The sequence below is a fragment of the Myodes glareolus genome, chromosome 5, assembly GCF_982192425.1.
Source record: "Myodes glareolus chromosome 5, mMyoGla1.1, whole genome shotgun sequence".
NCBI lineage: Eukaryota > Metazoa > Chordata > Mammalia > Rodentia > Cricetidae > Myodes > Myodes glareolus.
Genome location: NC_142030.1, coordinates 20843166 through 20859601, shown reverse-complemented (window position 1 = coordinate 20859601; position 16436 = coordinate 20843166). Strand labels below are relative to the sequence as shown.

At 38.5% G+C, this 16436-nt stretch overlaps 2 protein-coding genes across 2 annotated transcripts; both read left to right on the top strand.

The window, feature by feature from the left end:
• Positions 1-14933: 14933 nt before the first annotated feature.
• Positions 14934-15881, top strand: LOC148121993 (olfactory receptor 6K3-like). The gene has a single exon (XM_087905977.1). The coding sequence runs from the start codon at positions 14934-14936 to the stop codon at positions 15879-15881; it is 948 nt and encodes a 315-aa protein (XP_087762103.1).
• Positions 15882-16001: 120 nt separating this feature from the next.
• On the top strand, positions 16002-16436 carry LOC146894837 (olfactory receptor 6N1-like). The gene has a single exon (XM_085687474.2). It carries the CDS (start codon positions 16002-16004, stop codon positions 16434-16436), a length of 435 nt encoding a protein of 144 aa, XP_085543600.2.

Here is a 16436-nt window from a genome sequence, read left to right as displayed (position 1 = left end):
ATCTGAATATTTTTGCAATTGAAAGATAAAACTTTGACTATAAGGAAGCATCTAGGGGATTGGAGAGGTAGTTCACCATTTAAAAGTTCTTTCTGCTCTTGTAAAGGACTGAAGTTCAGGCCTCAGTACCCATCTCAGGTGCCTCATAACTACCTATAACTCCAGCTCCAGGTGACTCAATTATTTCTTATATCTCCATTCACAAATACATAAATATGCACATTGTTTCAAAATAAGTACTTTGAAAAGAAAATGCTTGTTCTATAGATCTAGAGGATAGAGGATCCCCTAAATAGTTATACTTCTACTACCTTTAAAATCCCACCCCACTCATTCTTCTTTAATTTAAACACAGCACATGATGTAATACAGTTTTTTATTCAACCTTTGAAAATTTCATGTAATACATTTTGATCATATCTCCCAACTCTTCCTGAATCTACACCTAACTTCTTATCTCTCCAACTTCATGCTCTCGCTCTCTCGTTCTCTCTCTCAATGAAGCCAGGTGGACAGAATGTAGGAGGCTTGTGTATAGGATTTGCTTCCTTTCCACAGAAAAGGTGCAGAGATAGATTTGACAGGGTGGAAAAGTTGGACATGATGCAATAGAGGTTCCTGGGTTTGGATATAGTTGGCATGGTTCTAACAGAAGCCTAGAGGTTGGTTACAGGGCAGGTAGGGGTCTCCATATTAGGCTGAGGAATTGAATGTGGGACCCAAGCTAGATACGGATGGGGAGATCAGGTATATTCTTTGGGCTAAACCCTGGAGGAGATGGAAGGTTAGGCTAAACAGTAATAGTTTTCAGAATGATTTTGTGTGGCTTGTGCTTCATACCTGAATTTTGGCTTCATTGGCACAGGGATTCAAAGAATTATAGGAACTTGTTCAAAAAGTGAGAAGAATCTATCAACTTGTGCTTGAAGCAGGAGAATTCACACATGCTGCTTCAGTTCCGTGAGTCAGGTAAGCGCTCTATAAACAAGCAGCCACCAATGACCTAGAAGTACAGTTTATCATGTCTCTAGGTAGTATAGGAGGTCATTTTGTATTTGTGCTGCTTTCATTGGTTGAATAAAGAAACTGCCTTGGCCTTTTGATAGGGAAGAGTTTAGGTATGCATGAAAAAGAGAACTGAATGCTGGGAGGAAGAAGGCACTGTGGCAGACGCTATGGTTCTCTTGCCTGAGACAGACACTGGTGAGACTCATGCTGGTAAGCCACAGTCAAGTGGCAATACACGTTAATGAGATGGATTAAACTAATATGTGAGAGTTAGCCATTAAGAGACTAGAAATAATGGGCCAGGTAGTGATTTAATTAATACAATTTTTGTGTGGTTATTTTGGGGATTAAGCTAGCCAGGTGGCGGGATGCAGCCTGCTCCTCCGCATAACATCTGGGTTCCATTATGTTAACAGTAGAAGAACAAGCACCTGTGGCAACAGAAAAGGACCAACATCAGGGTTGCAAAAAGAAAAAAGTGAGATTTGGAACTCCCAGAAGGAGTTCTTATTCTCCCAGATGCAGATCTCCTCCCCAGACCTAGCTGCTCTCTTTTGATGGAATAGTCACCTCACAGCATCTTTCATTTCCTTGTTTTTCAGACTGTAAATGATGGGATTGAGAGTTGGAACAAGGATAAGAAAAACTACAGTAATTACTTTGTACCAGAAGTCTGAGAATTCTTGACCATCACATTGATAAAAGAAAAAGAAGGAAACGAGAAAAAAAAGCAAGACAGGTCACCCAAATAGAAAGGATCTTATTTTACCTCTCTGATGAGTGATTATCAAAATAACCACAATGACCTGGATACAAATCATGGCAACTACATTGAAGGAGGCTAGGATCTCTAGTACATGGTTGGCATTCACAACAACAACCAGAGGTGCATCGGTATAGGCCAAACTGAGCACAGGGCTGAAACCACAGTGATCTGATGGGTCTGGTGAGAGTCATAGAAATACAGAGTGGTGATCCCGACAACTTCAGGGAGTATAGAAGGAAGTCTCAGAGGCAGGATCAAGCTGTTAATCTGATTCAATGACTTGAAGTCATGATGATTGGGTAACAGATAGCTATGTACTTGTAATGGACATTGTTGTCAGATGACAGTCTTCTGTGAAACTCAATGAATGAAACAAGTACATCTGTACACACGACACTAGAACATAGGTTTGAAGGGTCAATGTAGACTTCAGTTTGACTTCTCCATTTTCAATGAGTTGTGTGGGTGTTGTCTTCAGCAATAGGACCATGTTGTCAGTTTGCAAGAGCATGGGTCTCAACAACACTCATGGGACACCTTTGGCCAACAACTTAATTGTATGTAGCTCTGTCCTAGAACTGGAAGTTTCATTTGCTGGGTAGAGATGGCCAGCTGGGACTCTATCTCCCCATTATTTGGAGACTCCATTAGAATTGCATTCATATATTTTAGGAAGTTTCCACTGTACTCAGTTTCCAAAAAATCCTTCAAATGTCCCCCAATTCAAGCTGTCCCTCCCCATATGATCTTTCAATTTCAGTACCCCTTCCGCAGTCCACTCATAAAATTATATTTTGTTTCTCCCTTCCAGGGAGATTCATGCTCCACCACCTGAGTCCCTTCCTTTATTCCTAATCTCTTTAAATCTAGGGATTGTAGCTTGTTTATTATTTACTAAGTGACTAATATTCACATATAAGAAAATACATGCCATATTTATCTTTCTAATTCTGGTTTAACCTCACTCAAGTTGAATATTTTTCTAGTTCCATCTATTTACTTATTTAATTTTCATGATGTCATTTTTAAACATCTAAGTAAATAATACTCCATTGTGTAAATATAAAATATTTCCCTTATCCGTTGTTTTGTGGAGGACATTAAGTTTGTTTGTAATTTCTGACTATTATGAATAGAACAACAATGAACATGCTTGATCAGGTGCTTTGTGATAGGGTGAGGCATTCTTTGGACGTATTCCCAAGAGTAGTGTAGCTGGATTTTGTTGTAGATTGATCTTCCTGAGGACCCATGACATTGATTTTCATAGGACCTGTAAAATATTTCACTCCTACCAGCAATGAATGAGTGTTCTCCTTATTCCACATTCTTGCCAGCATGAACTAGCTGTCACTTGTTTTATTATTATTATTATTATTATTTTGTTACTTTAAAAAAATACCAATCCAAATTTCCACTCCCTCCCCTCCTCCCACTTCCTCCACACACACTCCCAAACCCTCCCCCTCTAATCCTAAGAGAGGGCAAGGCACTCTGCCCTATGGCAAGTCCAAGGCCTCCCTACTACATCTGGGTTGAGCAAGGTATATATCCGAAAAGTATGGGATTCCCAAAAGCCAGTACATGTAAAAGAGACAATTCCCAGTGCCATTGTTAGTGGCCCCTCAGTCTGCCCCCACTGTCAACCACATTCAGAAGGACTAGTTTGATCCCATGCTCGCTCACTCCCAGTCCAGTTGGAGTTGGTGAGCTCCCATTAGGTCAGGTAAACTGTCTCAGTGGGTGCACCCCTCATGGTCTTGACCTCCTTGCTTATATTCCCACTCCTCCCAGTCTTCATCTGGACCTTGGGAGCTCAGTCCAGTGTTCCCATGTGGCTCTTTGCCTGGGTTTCCATCTGTTTTTGGACAAAGTTTCTATGGTGATATTTAAGAAAATCATTAGTCTGACTACAGGGCAAGGCCAATTCAGTATCCTCTCTTCTATTGCTTAGGGTCTTAGCTGGGGTCATCCTTGTGGATTCCTGTGAATTTTTCTGGAGCCAGGTTTTTTGCTAACCCCATAATGGCTCCCTCAATCAAGATATTTCTTTCCTTGCTCTCATATCTGTCCTTCCTCCATCTCAACTATCCCATTCCTTCAAGATCTCCTCAACCTTTCCCTTCTCCCCTTCCTTCTACCTCCCAGCCCTATGTTCCCAGTTTTGTCAGGTGATCTTGTCTATTTCAATATCCCAGGTGGGTCTATATATGTTTTTCTTTATGTTCATCTTATTACTTAGCTTTTCTAGGATCATGAACTATGGGTTCTATGCCCTTTGTTTCTGACTAATATCCACTTATGAGTGAGTACATACAATATTCTTTTGGGGGAGTCTGGGTTTCCTCACTCAGGATAGTGTTTTCTAATTCCACCCATTTGCATGCAAAATTCAAGATGTCATTTTTTTTTTACCCCTAAGAAGTACTCTAATGTGTAAATGTGCCACACTTTATCCATTCTTCAGTTGAGGGGCATCTAGGTTGTTCCCAGGTTCTGGCTCTTGCAAATAATGCTTCTATGAACATAGTTGAACAAATGCTTTTGTAGTATGATTGAGCATCTTTTAGTACATTCCCGAGAGTGATATTGCTGGATCCTGAGGTAGGTTGATTCCCAATTTTCTAAAAAACCATCATACTGATTTTCAAAGTGGTTGCACAAGTTTGCATTCCCACCAGCAATGGATGAATGCTCCCTTTGCTCCACATCCTCTCCAGCATAAGTGTTTTTTATTTTAGCCATTCTGACAGGTGTAAGATGGTATCTCAGAGTTGTTTTGATTTGCATTTCCCTGATCTCTAAGGAGGTTTGAACATGACCTTATGTATCTTTTGGCCATTTGAATTCTTCTGTTGAGAATTCTCTGTTCAGTTCAGTACCCCATTTTTTAATTGGGTTAATTAGCATTTTAATGTCTAGTTTCTTGATTTCTTTATATATTTTGGAGATAGACCTTTGTCTGATGTGGGGTTGGTGAAGATCTTCTCCCATTCATTAGGTGGCCTCTTTGTCTTAATGACAGTGTCCTTTACTTTACAGAAGCTTATCACTTTCAGGAGTTCCCATTTATTCATTGTTGCTCTTATTGTCGGGGCTACTGGGTTTCTACGTAGGAAGTGGTCTCCTGTTCCCATGTATTGCAGGCTACTTCCCACTTCCTCTTCTATCAGGTTCAGTGAGGTCAGATTTATATTGAGGTCTCTAATCCATTTGGACTTGAGTTTGTGCATGGTGATAGATATGGATCTATTTTCATTTTTCTATAGGTTGACATCTAGTTATGCCAGCACCATTTGTTAAAGATGCTTTCTTTCTTCCATTGTATAATTTTTAGCTTGTTTGTCAAAAATCAGGTGTTCATAGGTTTGTGGATTAATATCCAGGTCTTTGATTCGATTTCATTGGTCAATGTCTCTGTTTTTATGCCAATACCAAGCTGTTTTCATTACTGTAGCTCTGTAATAGAGTTAGAAGGGATGGTAATGTCTCCGGAAGTACCTTTATTGTATAGGATTGTTTTGCCTATCCTGTAGTTCCTGTTCTTTTACCAAGATTTTCCATATCCAGTCATCCCTTGGTTTGTGTTTTCTTTATTACTTACATTTCAGTCCTCAAGCCTTGAACTGTTTCCTTTACCTGTTTGATTGCTTTTTCTCGCTTTTCTTGGGTGTTTTTGAGGAATTTACTAATTTCTTCTAACTTTTTGTTTGTCTTCTTTTCCATGTCTTTAAGGGAGTTTTTCACTTCCTGTTTAAGGGTCTCCATCACTTTCATATGGTTACATTTAAAGTCGATTTCTTTTACTTCTTCTGGATTAGGGTGTTCAAGTCTTCCTGTTGTGTGTTGAGTGGATTCTGGTGTTATCATGTTGCTTTTCAGGTTGTTGGAGGAATTTTTGCATTGGTGCCTGCCCATATCTTCCTTCAAATGAGGCCAATAGAGTCTTGCATCTTGGTCCAATCTTTGCTGTGGCTGACTGTGTACTTGGGGGTTTTTCTTGGTCTGTCCTCTCTTATGTCCCCTCAGCACTGGAGTAAGCTCTCAGATCACTTCAGCCCTGAAGCAGGCTGTACTGGTGGAACTACAGACCCTGAAGATGAAAAGGAGTGCTTGGGGGATAAGATGGAATGGCATAAAGAAAGCCAGTAGCCAGGAACATGCCACACTGGATGGCTAGACAAGTTTAGGGTATTGGAAGGGGCATGGAGTCCATTCCCCAGGACCATCTGGCCTGGTGGCCATTCACTCACCACTCTGGATCTTCTAAGTACAGGAGCAGGGCCTCTTGCTGAGCTCCAAGGACCTCGCAGACAAAAGGGCAGGCTTAGGAGGCAGGGTGGTATGGTGCATAGAAGCCCCAGCAGCAGGACCACTCACCACTGGCTCCCCAGGCCCTCAATCCAGGACCCCGCAGATGGAAAAGAGTGTTTGGGGGCAAGATGAGATGGGGTAAAGAAAGAAAGCCAGTAGCCGGGAACACACCCCACTGGATGGCTAGAAAAGTTTAAAGAAATGGCGGGGGCCTAGAGTTCGTTCCTCAGGACCTTCTGACCAGACGGCCACTCACTCTCTCTTTTTTTTTTATTCCTTGTAGTTTTTAGTGCTGAAAATACTTTTTTTTAAATTGTTTTTATTGAGCTATATATTTTTTTCTCCGTGCCCCTCCTCTCCTCTCCCCTTCTACCATCTCCCATGGTTCCTATGCTACCAGTTTACTCAGGAGATCGTGTCTTTTTCTACCATGCAAGATTAGATCCATGTATGTCTCTCTTAGGGTCCTCTTTGTTGTCTATGTTCTCTGGGACTGTGAATTGTAGGCTACCTTTTCTTTGTTTTATGTCCAAGAGCCATTTATGAGTAAGTACATATGATATTTGTCTTTCTAAGTCTGAGTTATCTCACTCAATACGATGTTTCTCCAGTTTTATTCATTTGCCTGAAATTTCAAGATGTCATTTTTTTCTGCTGTGTAGTACTCCGTTGTGTAAATGTACCACATTTCCCTTATCCATTCTTTGGTAGAGGGGCATTTAAGTTGTTTCCAGATTTCTGCTATGACAAATAGTGCTACTCTGAACACAGTTGAGTACATGTTCTTGTGGTTTTATTGAGCATTCTTTGGGTATATACCCAAAAGTGGTATTGCTGGGTCTTGATGTATGTTGTTTCCTAATTTTCTGAGAAATCACTATACTGATACACTAAACAGTTGTACAAGTTTGCACTCCCACCAGCAATGGAAGATTGTTCCCTTTACTCCACATCCTATCCAGCATAAGTTGTCATCAAAGTTTTCTTTTTTTATCTTGGCCATTCTTACAGGTATAAGTTGGAATCTCAGAGTTGTTTTGATTTGCATTTTTATGATGGCTAAAGATGTTGAGCATTTCCATAAATGTCTTTTAGCCATTTTAGATTCCTCTATTGAGAGTATTCTGTTCAGGTCTGTATACCATTTTTTATTGTATTATTTGTTCTTTTGATGACCAATTTCTTGAGTTATTTGTATATTGGAGATTTGCCCTCTGTCTTATATGGGGTTCATAAAGATCTTTTCCCATTCCGAATGGCTGTCATTTTTTCTTGTTTACCATGTCCTATGCTTTAGAGAAGCTTCTCAATTTTAGGAAGTTCCATTTATTAATTTTTTTTTCTCCCAGTGTCTGTGCTACTGGGGTTATATTTAGGAAGTGATCTCCTATGCCAATGTATTCGAGTGTACTTTCCACTTCTGTGATGTTCAGTGTGGTTCATTTTATCTTTAGATGTTTGATCTAATTGGACCTGAGTTTTGTGCATGGTGATTAATATGGATCTATATTTTCATTCTTCTACATGTTGATATCCAGTTATGCCCAAACCATTAGTTGAATGTGCTTTTTTCTTTCTATTTTGTATTTTTTGCTTCTTTGTCAATCATCAGGTTTTCGTAAATGTGTGACTTGATAACTGGGTCTTTGATTCAATTCCACTGGTCCTTCTGTCTGTTTTTATGCCTATACAAGACTGTTTTCGGTATTGTAGCTCTGTAGTAGTGTTTGAAGTCAGAGATTGTGATGTCTTCAGAAGTTCCTTCACTGTACAAGATTGTTTCGGTTATCCTGTTTTTTTTCTTTTCCATATGAAGTTGATTATTGTTCTTCCAAAGCCTGTGAATAATTTTGCTGAGATTTTGATGGGCATTGCATTGAATCTGTAGATTGCTTTTGGTAAGATTTCCATTTTTACTATGTTAATTCTACCTACCCAAGAGCATGGAGATCTTTCCATTTTCTGGTGTCTTCTGCAATTTCTTTCTTCATAGATTTAATGTTCTTCTCATACAGGTCTTCCACTTGTTTGGTTAGAGTTACTTTAAGATATTTTGTGTTATTTGTGGCTATTGTTAAGGGTGGTATTTCTCTTATTTCTTTCCCAGTCTGTTTATTATCTGCATAAAGGAAGACTGCTGAATTTTTTGAGTTCCTCTTGTATCCTACCACATTGCTGAAGGTATTAATGAGTTGTAGAAGATCCTTGGTAGCAATTTTGGGGTTGTTTATGTAAATTATTATATCATCAGCAAATAATAAGAATTTGACTTCTTCTTTTCCAATTTGTATCCCCATGATCTCTTTTTGTTGTCCTACTGCTCTAGCAATATAGTACCTCAAGCACTATATTGAATAGATATGCAGAGAGTGGACAGCCTTGTCTTGTTCCTGATTTCAGTGGGATTGCTTTGAGTTTCTGTCCGTTTAGTTTGATTTTGGCTGTTTGCTTGCTGTATATAGCCTTTATCATGTTTAAGTATGCCCCTTGTGTCCCCAATCTCTCCAAGACTTTCAGGTATGCCATTAAGTTGTTAGTTATGAGATCTCTTCACCTTTTTTATTTAGGCACTCAGTGCTATAAACTTGCCTTTTAGCATTTCATTCATTGTATCCCATGAATTTGGGTATTTGGTGTCTTCATCTTCAGCTAGAAGGCTTAGTTTTTGTCTAGACCCATTTTTTTAATTCAGTAGAGATTTGTTCAGGTTCTATGAGTTTGTAAACTTTCTGTTCCATATGATTTTGTTAATATCTAGTTTTAAGCAGTGGTTTTCTGATAGGATACATGGTGTTATTTCAATTTTCTTGTATCTGTTGTAACTTGCTTTATATCAGAGTATGCTTTCAACTTTGGAGAAAGTTCCAAGAGATGCAGAAAAGAGGACATATTCTTTTTTATTTTTTATAAATTTATTTATTTATTAAAAAATTTCACCTCCTCCCCACACTCCCTTTCCCTCTCCCTCCCTTCTCCCCTCCCTCTCAAGTCCTAAGAGCAGTCAGGGTTCCCTGCCCCGTGGGAAGTCCAAGGTCCTCCCACCTCCATCCAGGTCTAGGAAGGTGAGCATCCAAACAAACCAGGCTCCCACAAAGCCAGTCCATGCAGTAGAATCAAAACCCAGTGCCATTGTCCTTGACTTCTCAGTCAGCCTTCTTTGACAGCCACATTCAGAGAGTCTGGTTTGATCCCATGCTCCATCAGTCCCAGTCCAGCTGGCCTTGGTGAGCTCCCATTAGATCAGTCCCACCGTCTCAGTGGGTAGATGCACCCCTCGCAGTCCTGACTTCCTTGTTCATGTTCTCCCTCTTTCTGTTCCTCATTTGGACCTTGGGAGCTCAGAAGAGGACTTATTCTTTAGTGTTTAAACAAAATGTTCTATAAATATCGGTAAGATCCTTTTATAGCACTGTTAGCTCAGAATTTTTCTGTTTAGTTTTTGTCTGGATGAGCTCTCTTAATGAGAGTGGGGTATTGATGTTTTCCATTTTCAGTGTGTGAGGGTCAATGTGTGATTTAAGTTGTAGTAGTGTTTGTTTTACAAACTTAGTTGCCCTTGTGTTTGGAGCAAAAATGTTAAAAACTGAAATGTCACAGTGGATTTTTTTGATGATTATGTACTATCTTTTCCTATTTTCTTCTACTTAGTTTTTGTTTAAAATAAATTTTCTCAGATATTAGAATAACTACAGTGACTTGCTTCTTAGTTCCATTTGCTTTGATTATCTTCTTCCAACCCTTTACCCTGAGATAATGCTTATCCTTGATATTGCAGTGTATTATCTGGATGTAGCAGAAAGATAGTTGTTGTTTTCACATTCTTTTTGTGTTAGTCTGTGTCTTGTCTTTTTACTGGGTTATTGAGGCTGATAGTGATGAGAGATACCATGGATCAATGATTATTGATTTATGATACTGTTTGGTGGTTGTAGTGGTGATAGTGGTGGTGGTATGTGTGTGCTTTTCATGATTGATTTTGGAGGACTGATTCTTTTATTCTCTTTATTTTTATTGGTATAGTTACCCTCTTTACATTGGAATTTTTCTTCTAGCACTTTCTGCAGTACTGGATTAGTAAATAGACATTGCTTAAATTTGATTTTTAACATGGAATGTCTCATTTTACCCATATATGCTGATCAACAATTTTACTTGGTATAGTAGTCTGGACTGGCATCTGTAGTCTCCTTGAGTCTGCAGCACATCTAGCTAGGTCATTCTTTCTTTTATGGTCTCTATTGAGAGGTCAGGTGTAGTTTTCATAGGTCTGCTTTTATATTACGTTTTTCCCCTTGTTGCTTTTAATATAGTCTTTCTTTGTTATGTATGTTTAATGTTTTGATTATTATGTACTGAGGGAACTTTCTCTTCTTGTCCATTGGTACACTGTATGATTCTTGTACCTTTATATACATCTTCGTTAGGTTTGCAAAATTTTCTTCTATTATTTTGATGAAAATTGCTTCTGGACCTTTGACCTGAATTCTTCTCCTTCCTCTATTATTATTATTCTTAGATTTGGTCTTTCCATAGTTTCTTCCATTTCTATTTTCAGCATCTGAGATTCTATCTTCTACTTTTTGTATTTTGTTGACCAGTCTTGCCCCTCTAGGTCTTGTTTGAATTCCTATATCTGTCCCTTCCATTATTCCCTCACTTTGGGCTTTCCTTATTTATTCTATTTCAATTTTCAGGTCTTGAACAGTTTTTTTTCATTTCCTTCTACTGTTCCTTTGTTTTTCCCCTAGATTTCTCTATGAGATTTATTAATTTCCTCTTTAAGGACCTCTGTCTTAGTTGTACAGAACATTTATTTTTTTCTTTTGTTTTAGCATTGTTTGTATATTTAGGTGTGCTGTGGTAGGACTATTGGGTTCTAATAGAGACATATTGTTCTTGCTGCTATTGCCTATGTTTCTAAGCATCTAGGTTTGCAAAGATTATAGTTCTAGGTGCTACATCTGGTTTTATCTTTGTTGAGTGAGAGTGTTGGTCCATGGTTTCAGGGTTTTCTCTGATTTTTAGGGGAGCATGATGACTGTGTGCTACCTGGTAGGAAATTTTCTGTGGACCATACCTATAAGGTATGGCCACTGGGGGTTCCAAGTACATTATGTTTCTCAGTACCAGATACTGGTATTTAGAAGTGGGGATAGGCAAGGTGTCTGAGGTGATTCACCGGAGAGAGTAAAGCAGTGTTACACCAGGATATGCTTATTTAGGCTCCTTGGAATGGGACCAGAAATGGGAGAGAGGTCACACAAGGAGGTTTTCTATAGTGTCAGGGAAGAGATTGAGGTATTGGATCTGTAAGAGCAAGAGAGGTGAAGGTCTGCAGTCAGCCTACATTCTTCACTGCCAGGAGACAGAAAGACTTTTATTTCATAGCTAGAGCTAAATATATTGACATAAATAATTCCCCAAAATAATTTTAAATGAATAATTGATTGTAAAACTATTCCTAATGCATAATTCTATGTAAAGATAAACAGAGAATATATATTGCTTCTAATTATACAAACACATTTAGTAGAAAATCAAACAACAAACTTATGTTAATGAAAAACACAAAAAGAGAGAAAACAATGGATTAGAGACAAGAGTAGGCTCAATGTTAATGTTCTGCCTTTTAAGTGATGTGTAAGTTCATGTGAGCAGGAGGCAGGATGTAGAGACAGCAATAGAAATGTTGTATAGATGAAGCAAACTATCTAGGTTAGAAAACAAAGAAAGGAAGCAAAACATTTGAACACCCAAATCAACACTGAGTAGATGACAGTCTGTCCTCAAGGTGAGCACAGCCAATGTTCGTACATCTGGGCAGACTGACTAATAGAGAGGAGATGCTTAGGGATCCCCAGATAACCAAGGCACCTTAAGAAGCACTATCTCTGCATGGAAGGAGACACAAGACTGAGAACACAAGCAGATGGTGAGACTTCTTGCAGGAAAGCTGTGATGAGGTAGAGTGCAGATGCCTTTGGTTGCTACACAAGCTCTAAACTTGGTTCATTCATCCATCAAATGCTTATAGAGGATTTTTAACAGAAATAAACTTTTATAAATTTTAGTATTTGGTGACAATTTTGTTATATAAATCTCCATAACCTAATTTTTAATTAAAAATATTTTTCAAATGCTGTTTTCTCCGTATGCCCACTGCTACCATTACGTTTAATGTTTAAGCTTTTATTCCTGAGATAAACATATTTATGTAAGAGAAGATATTAATGTGCTATCCATTTGATTTTTTGTCCAACATTATCCTCTTGTACATATTAGATTCAAATTCAGTTTTAAAAATAGGAAAATAATTTAAAAAGTAAATATATCCATCTACTTGTATTTCCTACCCACTCTATGAGAGAGACTTTTCTTATCTTTCTAACTCATGAACGCTTATCAATACACCTTTTATGAAGAAAGAAACATTGCCCTGGAATCTTTTCCCCAATCAAGCCCTGTGGAGAAATCTTTGGGAACATATCTCAGTGAGGACCACACTTCTCCTCTAAAGGCCCCGTGGTCTGCATCTTTCTGAAGAGGTCCCACGGAAGTCACATCTATTTCACGTTCTTCAGAATTGTTCTGTCCTCACACACTGCTGGAAGGGCTCATGCAAGAGCGTAAGAGAATAAAGGCCATGAGCCAGAGACTCTGAGCTTCATTCCTTTTGTTCCTAAATCATCCTCTGCCTCAGTCGGCCTGATATTGTACAACAGAAACAATTTTTTCAAAGTCTAAACAGAAAAACAAGTCAACAATCTCCTGTCTTCTACTATCAAGCTTGATGTCAAATCTTTACTTCCCATAGGGATGGAATCTCTGTGAAATGGAAGTGTGGGAACAGAGTTCCCTAATTAGGCACTTGGGGTATAAGGTCTTTTCCCTAGGCCCTGGGAAGTGTGTCAGAATAAAACCTTTTACCACTGTTTATCCCCTAAGAAACCTAGTGTGTGGTAGTTATAACCTTCCTATTTGTTGGTCCGAAAAGAAATCAAGATATTTTGGAAAAGAGGATTCTGGAAGAAGTGAGTATAAGAAGAAAAGACGCCCAAAGTCATTGGTGATGTTGTGCCAGCGCATGAAGCAGGGGAACTGTAAATCAGGCATGGAGGCTTTGGGAGATTGGTTGTATTCTTTGACTACAGAAAAATCATCACAAATACATAGAGAAATGATCTATTAAATTTAATCTGTGATATTACATCTATGGCATTTATTATCACTTCTTAAGGAATCAATCATAATCTAGGATGCATATATGTTATATATCTAAGTCAGGAAAGACACCCAGGAATAAAGAAACCCGAACAATGACTGTAGCTTACTAGTGCAGATTCTGGTTCTTCCTTTTCACCAGAGAATAGAGAAATACTTTTTTGTATAATTCTTCCATTTTCCTACTTCAGGTTTTAATGTCGTGGTTGTAAAGTATATTATTGACAGAATAATTTGACTCACTGCACAATTATACATGTATCATGTTATTACAGACCAGTAAACAAAAACCAGATCATAAATTCAAAAGATTCAGACATTAAAATTCTTTTAAGAATAACTATGTTTTCACATTACTTTTTCAGGCTTAGAAGCAAGCTTTGAGCTCTTTTAGACAGCCCTCAATCATGCAATATTTTAGCAAATCACTTTTACATTTAAGAAATCTGCCTCAGTTACCTGAGGGATTGAACTGGACCAAGACATATTAGAATGTGATGAATCTCGGTAATAGTATAAAACAAGAAACAGAACATAGATTATTTTTACTGTAAGCATCATTTCTAAAGAAAAAGTTTTCATGAAGAAATACCAAAAGGGAATTTATTCTTCATATTCCTTATGTTTAACTGTAGATTTAATGTTCTACAAGATCACTAGAAATGAAGCAAAATCCTTGGCTCATGCTTGCATGCTGACTCTCCTTTGTGGGTGGATACTTCTTCATGCTTCCAAAAGAGTATTTGTATTGTGTCTAAAATCAGCTCCCAGATAAGTGACGGTTTTGGGTGGCTACCCATAGCTTTCCTTTTTTCAGGTCCAGCCTTAAGATCTCACACTGTCAAACAACTGAACTTGACTAAAGACACAGTTTAGACTTCCATCATGCAAAATATTTTAGCAAACAGTCCTAAAGACACCACTAAATCTGTGTCAGATGCTCACTATTCTCCAGCTTAGATGATAGGAAGGAATTAATTTTTCTGTCAAAGACAATGTGTTTTAAAAAAAAAACTCTCACGAGTAGAAAAGGTAACTTTCTCTTGAAATAGGCTGATGAATCTCCCTCTCAGAAAGAAGCACGAGGCTGAATGGATCATCAGCCAGATGAATGTACACTTAAAGAGTACTTATTTTTTTTTATCAGATATTGATCAAATGCTTTTACATCAAATATTATTTTCCACATATGGTTGCTTCTTGATAGCACACATTGTTGTTCACTTTTCTGCAGGCAGAGCAGTTCTGCTTGTCATAACTAGGTATGGGTTGACCTAAACTAATATCATACTGATTGTATCTGAAAATAATCTTTATTTAAAATAATTTTCCTTAGATTATGTAGTGAAAGGCTGCTTCTACAATGCCATATTGTAAGTCAGCAGTGAATACCAACTTACATTTCTAAATAGTCAACTGTTTCTAAAATAAAAAAACAGAATAGTTGACAATTATATATACTTAGCAAACATTTTGCAAATCTGATGATAACACTTAATTATAAATTTTATTTAATTGGTTTAATATTGAGAATATTTACATGGTTAAAATGTTGCGAATATGTCCTTTTATTTGACTACAGATTGTACCTATTCTTTCAGCCACTTAATAAGCTGATGAAAATATGAACAAGGAGAATCAGACAAAGGTGATAGAATTCTATTTTTCTGATTTCCCTCAGTTTGAGAATGGTGGCCTTTTGTTCCTCATCCTTCTGCTTTGTATTTACATGTTCATTGTTGTTGGAAACTACAAGATCTTCTTGGCTGTGCAGCTGGATGTCCGTCTGCACAATCCCATGTACAGTTTCATCAGCATCTTTTCCTTCCTGGAGATTTGTTATACCACAGTGACCATTCCCAGAATGCTCTACAACCTAGTCAGCAGAGAGAAGGCCATTTCTTTTATTGGCTGCCTGCTGCAGATGTATTTTTTCCATTCCTTTGGAGTCACAGAAAGCTTGGTCCTCACAATAATGGCCATCGACAGGTATGTTGCCATCTGTAACCCACTCCGCTATGCAATCATCATAACTCCACGGCTGCGCACACAGCTTTGTACAGGCTCCTTTATCCTTGGCTTCCTCATGCTCCTCCCAGAGATTGTGTGGATATCTACCCTGCCCTTCTGTGGCCCCAATCATATCCACCAGCTCTTCTGTGATTTAGAACCTGTACTTCTCTTGGCGTGTACAGACACGTCTATGATCCTGGTTGAAGATGTCATCCACGCTATATCTATCCTGACCTGTGTCTCTATCATCACCCTTTCCTATTTAAGAATCATCACCGTGATCCTGAGGTTTCCATCTGGTGAGAGCCGGCAGAAGGCGTTCTCCACATGCACAGCCCACATCACCATATTCCTGCTGTTTTTCGGCAGTGTGGCTCTTATGTACTTGCGCTTCTCTGCCTCATTCCAACCAATACTGGAGAAGATCATCGCACTAATGTTTGCTGTCCTTGCCCCATTTTTCAATCCTATAATCTATAGCCTGAGGAACAAAGACATGAAAGATGCCATTAAGAAAGTGTTCTGTTCTGAAAAGCTGTTCACTATCTCTGGGACCTAATGTGAGTTTACACATCTCATCCTCTGTATATGTTTTAAAACAAGCAAACATAAGATTAGTATGTAAATGTAAGGTTTTTTTCATGGTCTTGGTTGTCTGCCTGTCACATTTTCTAATACAATGACTATTGTTTGTCATGCTAAAGAAAACCATCTGCATCTTCTCACTATTCATATTATCAACAGGATCTTCTTATTTCAAATCAATGTCCTGGTAGATTTTATTGTAAACTCTTGCAAGATCCTGGCAACATTCCTGCTGATTCTCAGCTCCTACCTGCAAACAATCCGCACAGTACTCAGTATTCCTTCTGCTGCAGGCAAGAAGAAGGCCTTCTCCACATGTGCTTCCCACCTGTCTGTGGTCCTCATCTTCTATGGTAGCATCCTCTTCATTTATGTGTGGCTGAAAAAGTTACTCCCTCACTATAACCGAGCCTTGGCAGTGGTCTATGAGGTGGTTACCCCTTTCCTTAAACCCTTCATTTATAGTTTGCACCACAAGGAAATCAAGGAGGCCCTGAAGAGGCAGCTGATGAGAATAGGGATGCTGTGA

Bases quoted from the DNA above. Each gene is read 5' to 3' on its own strand.
- LOC148121993 (XM_087905977.1), top strand. From the start codon at position 14,934: ATGAACAAGGAGAATCAGACAAAGGTGATAGAATTCTATTTTTCTGAT.
- LOC146894837 (XM_085687474.2), top strand. From the start codon at position 16,002: ATGACTATTGTTTGTCATGCTAAAGAAAACCATCTGCATCTTCTCACT.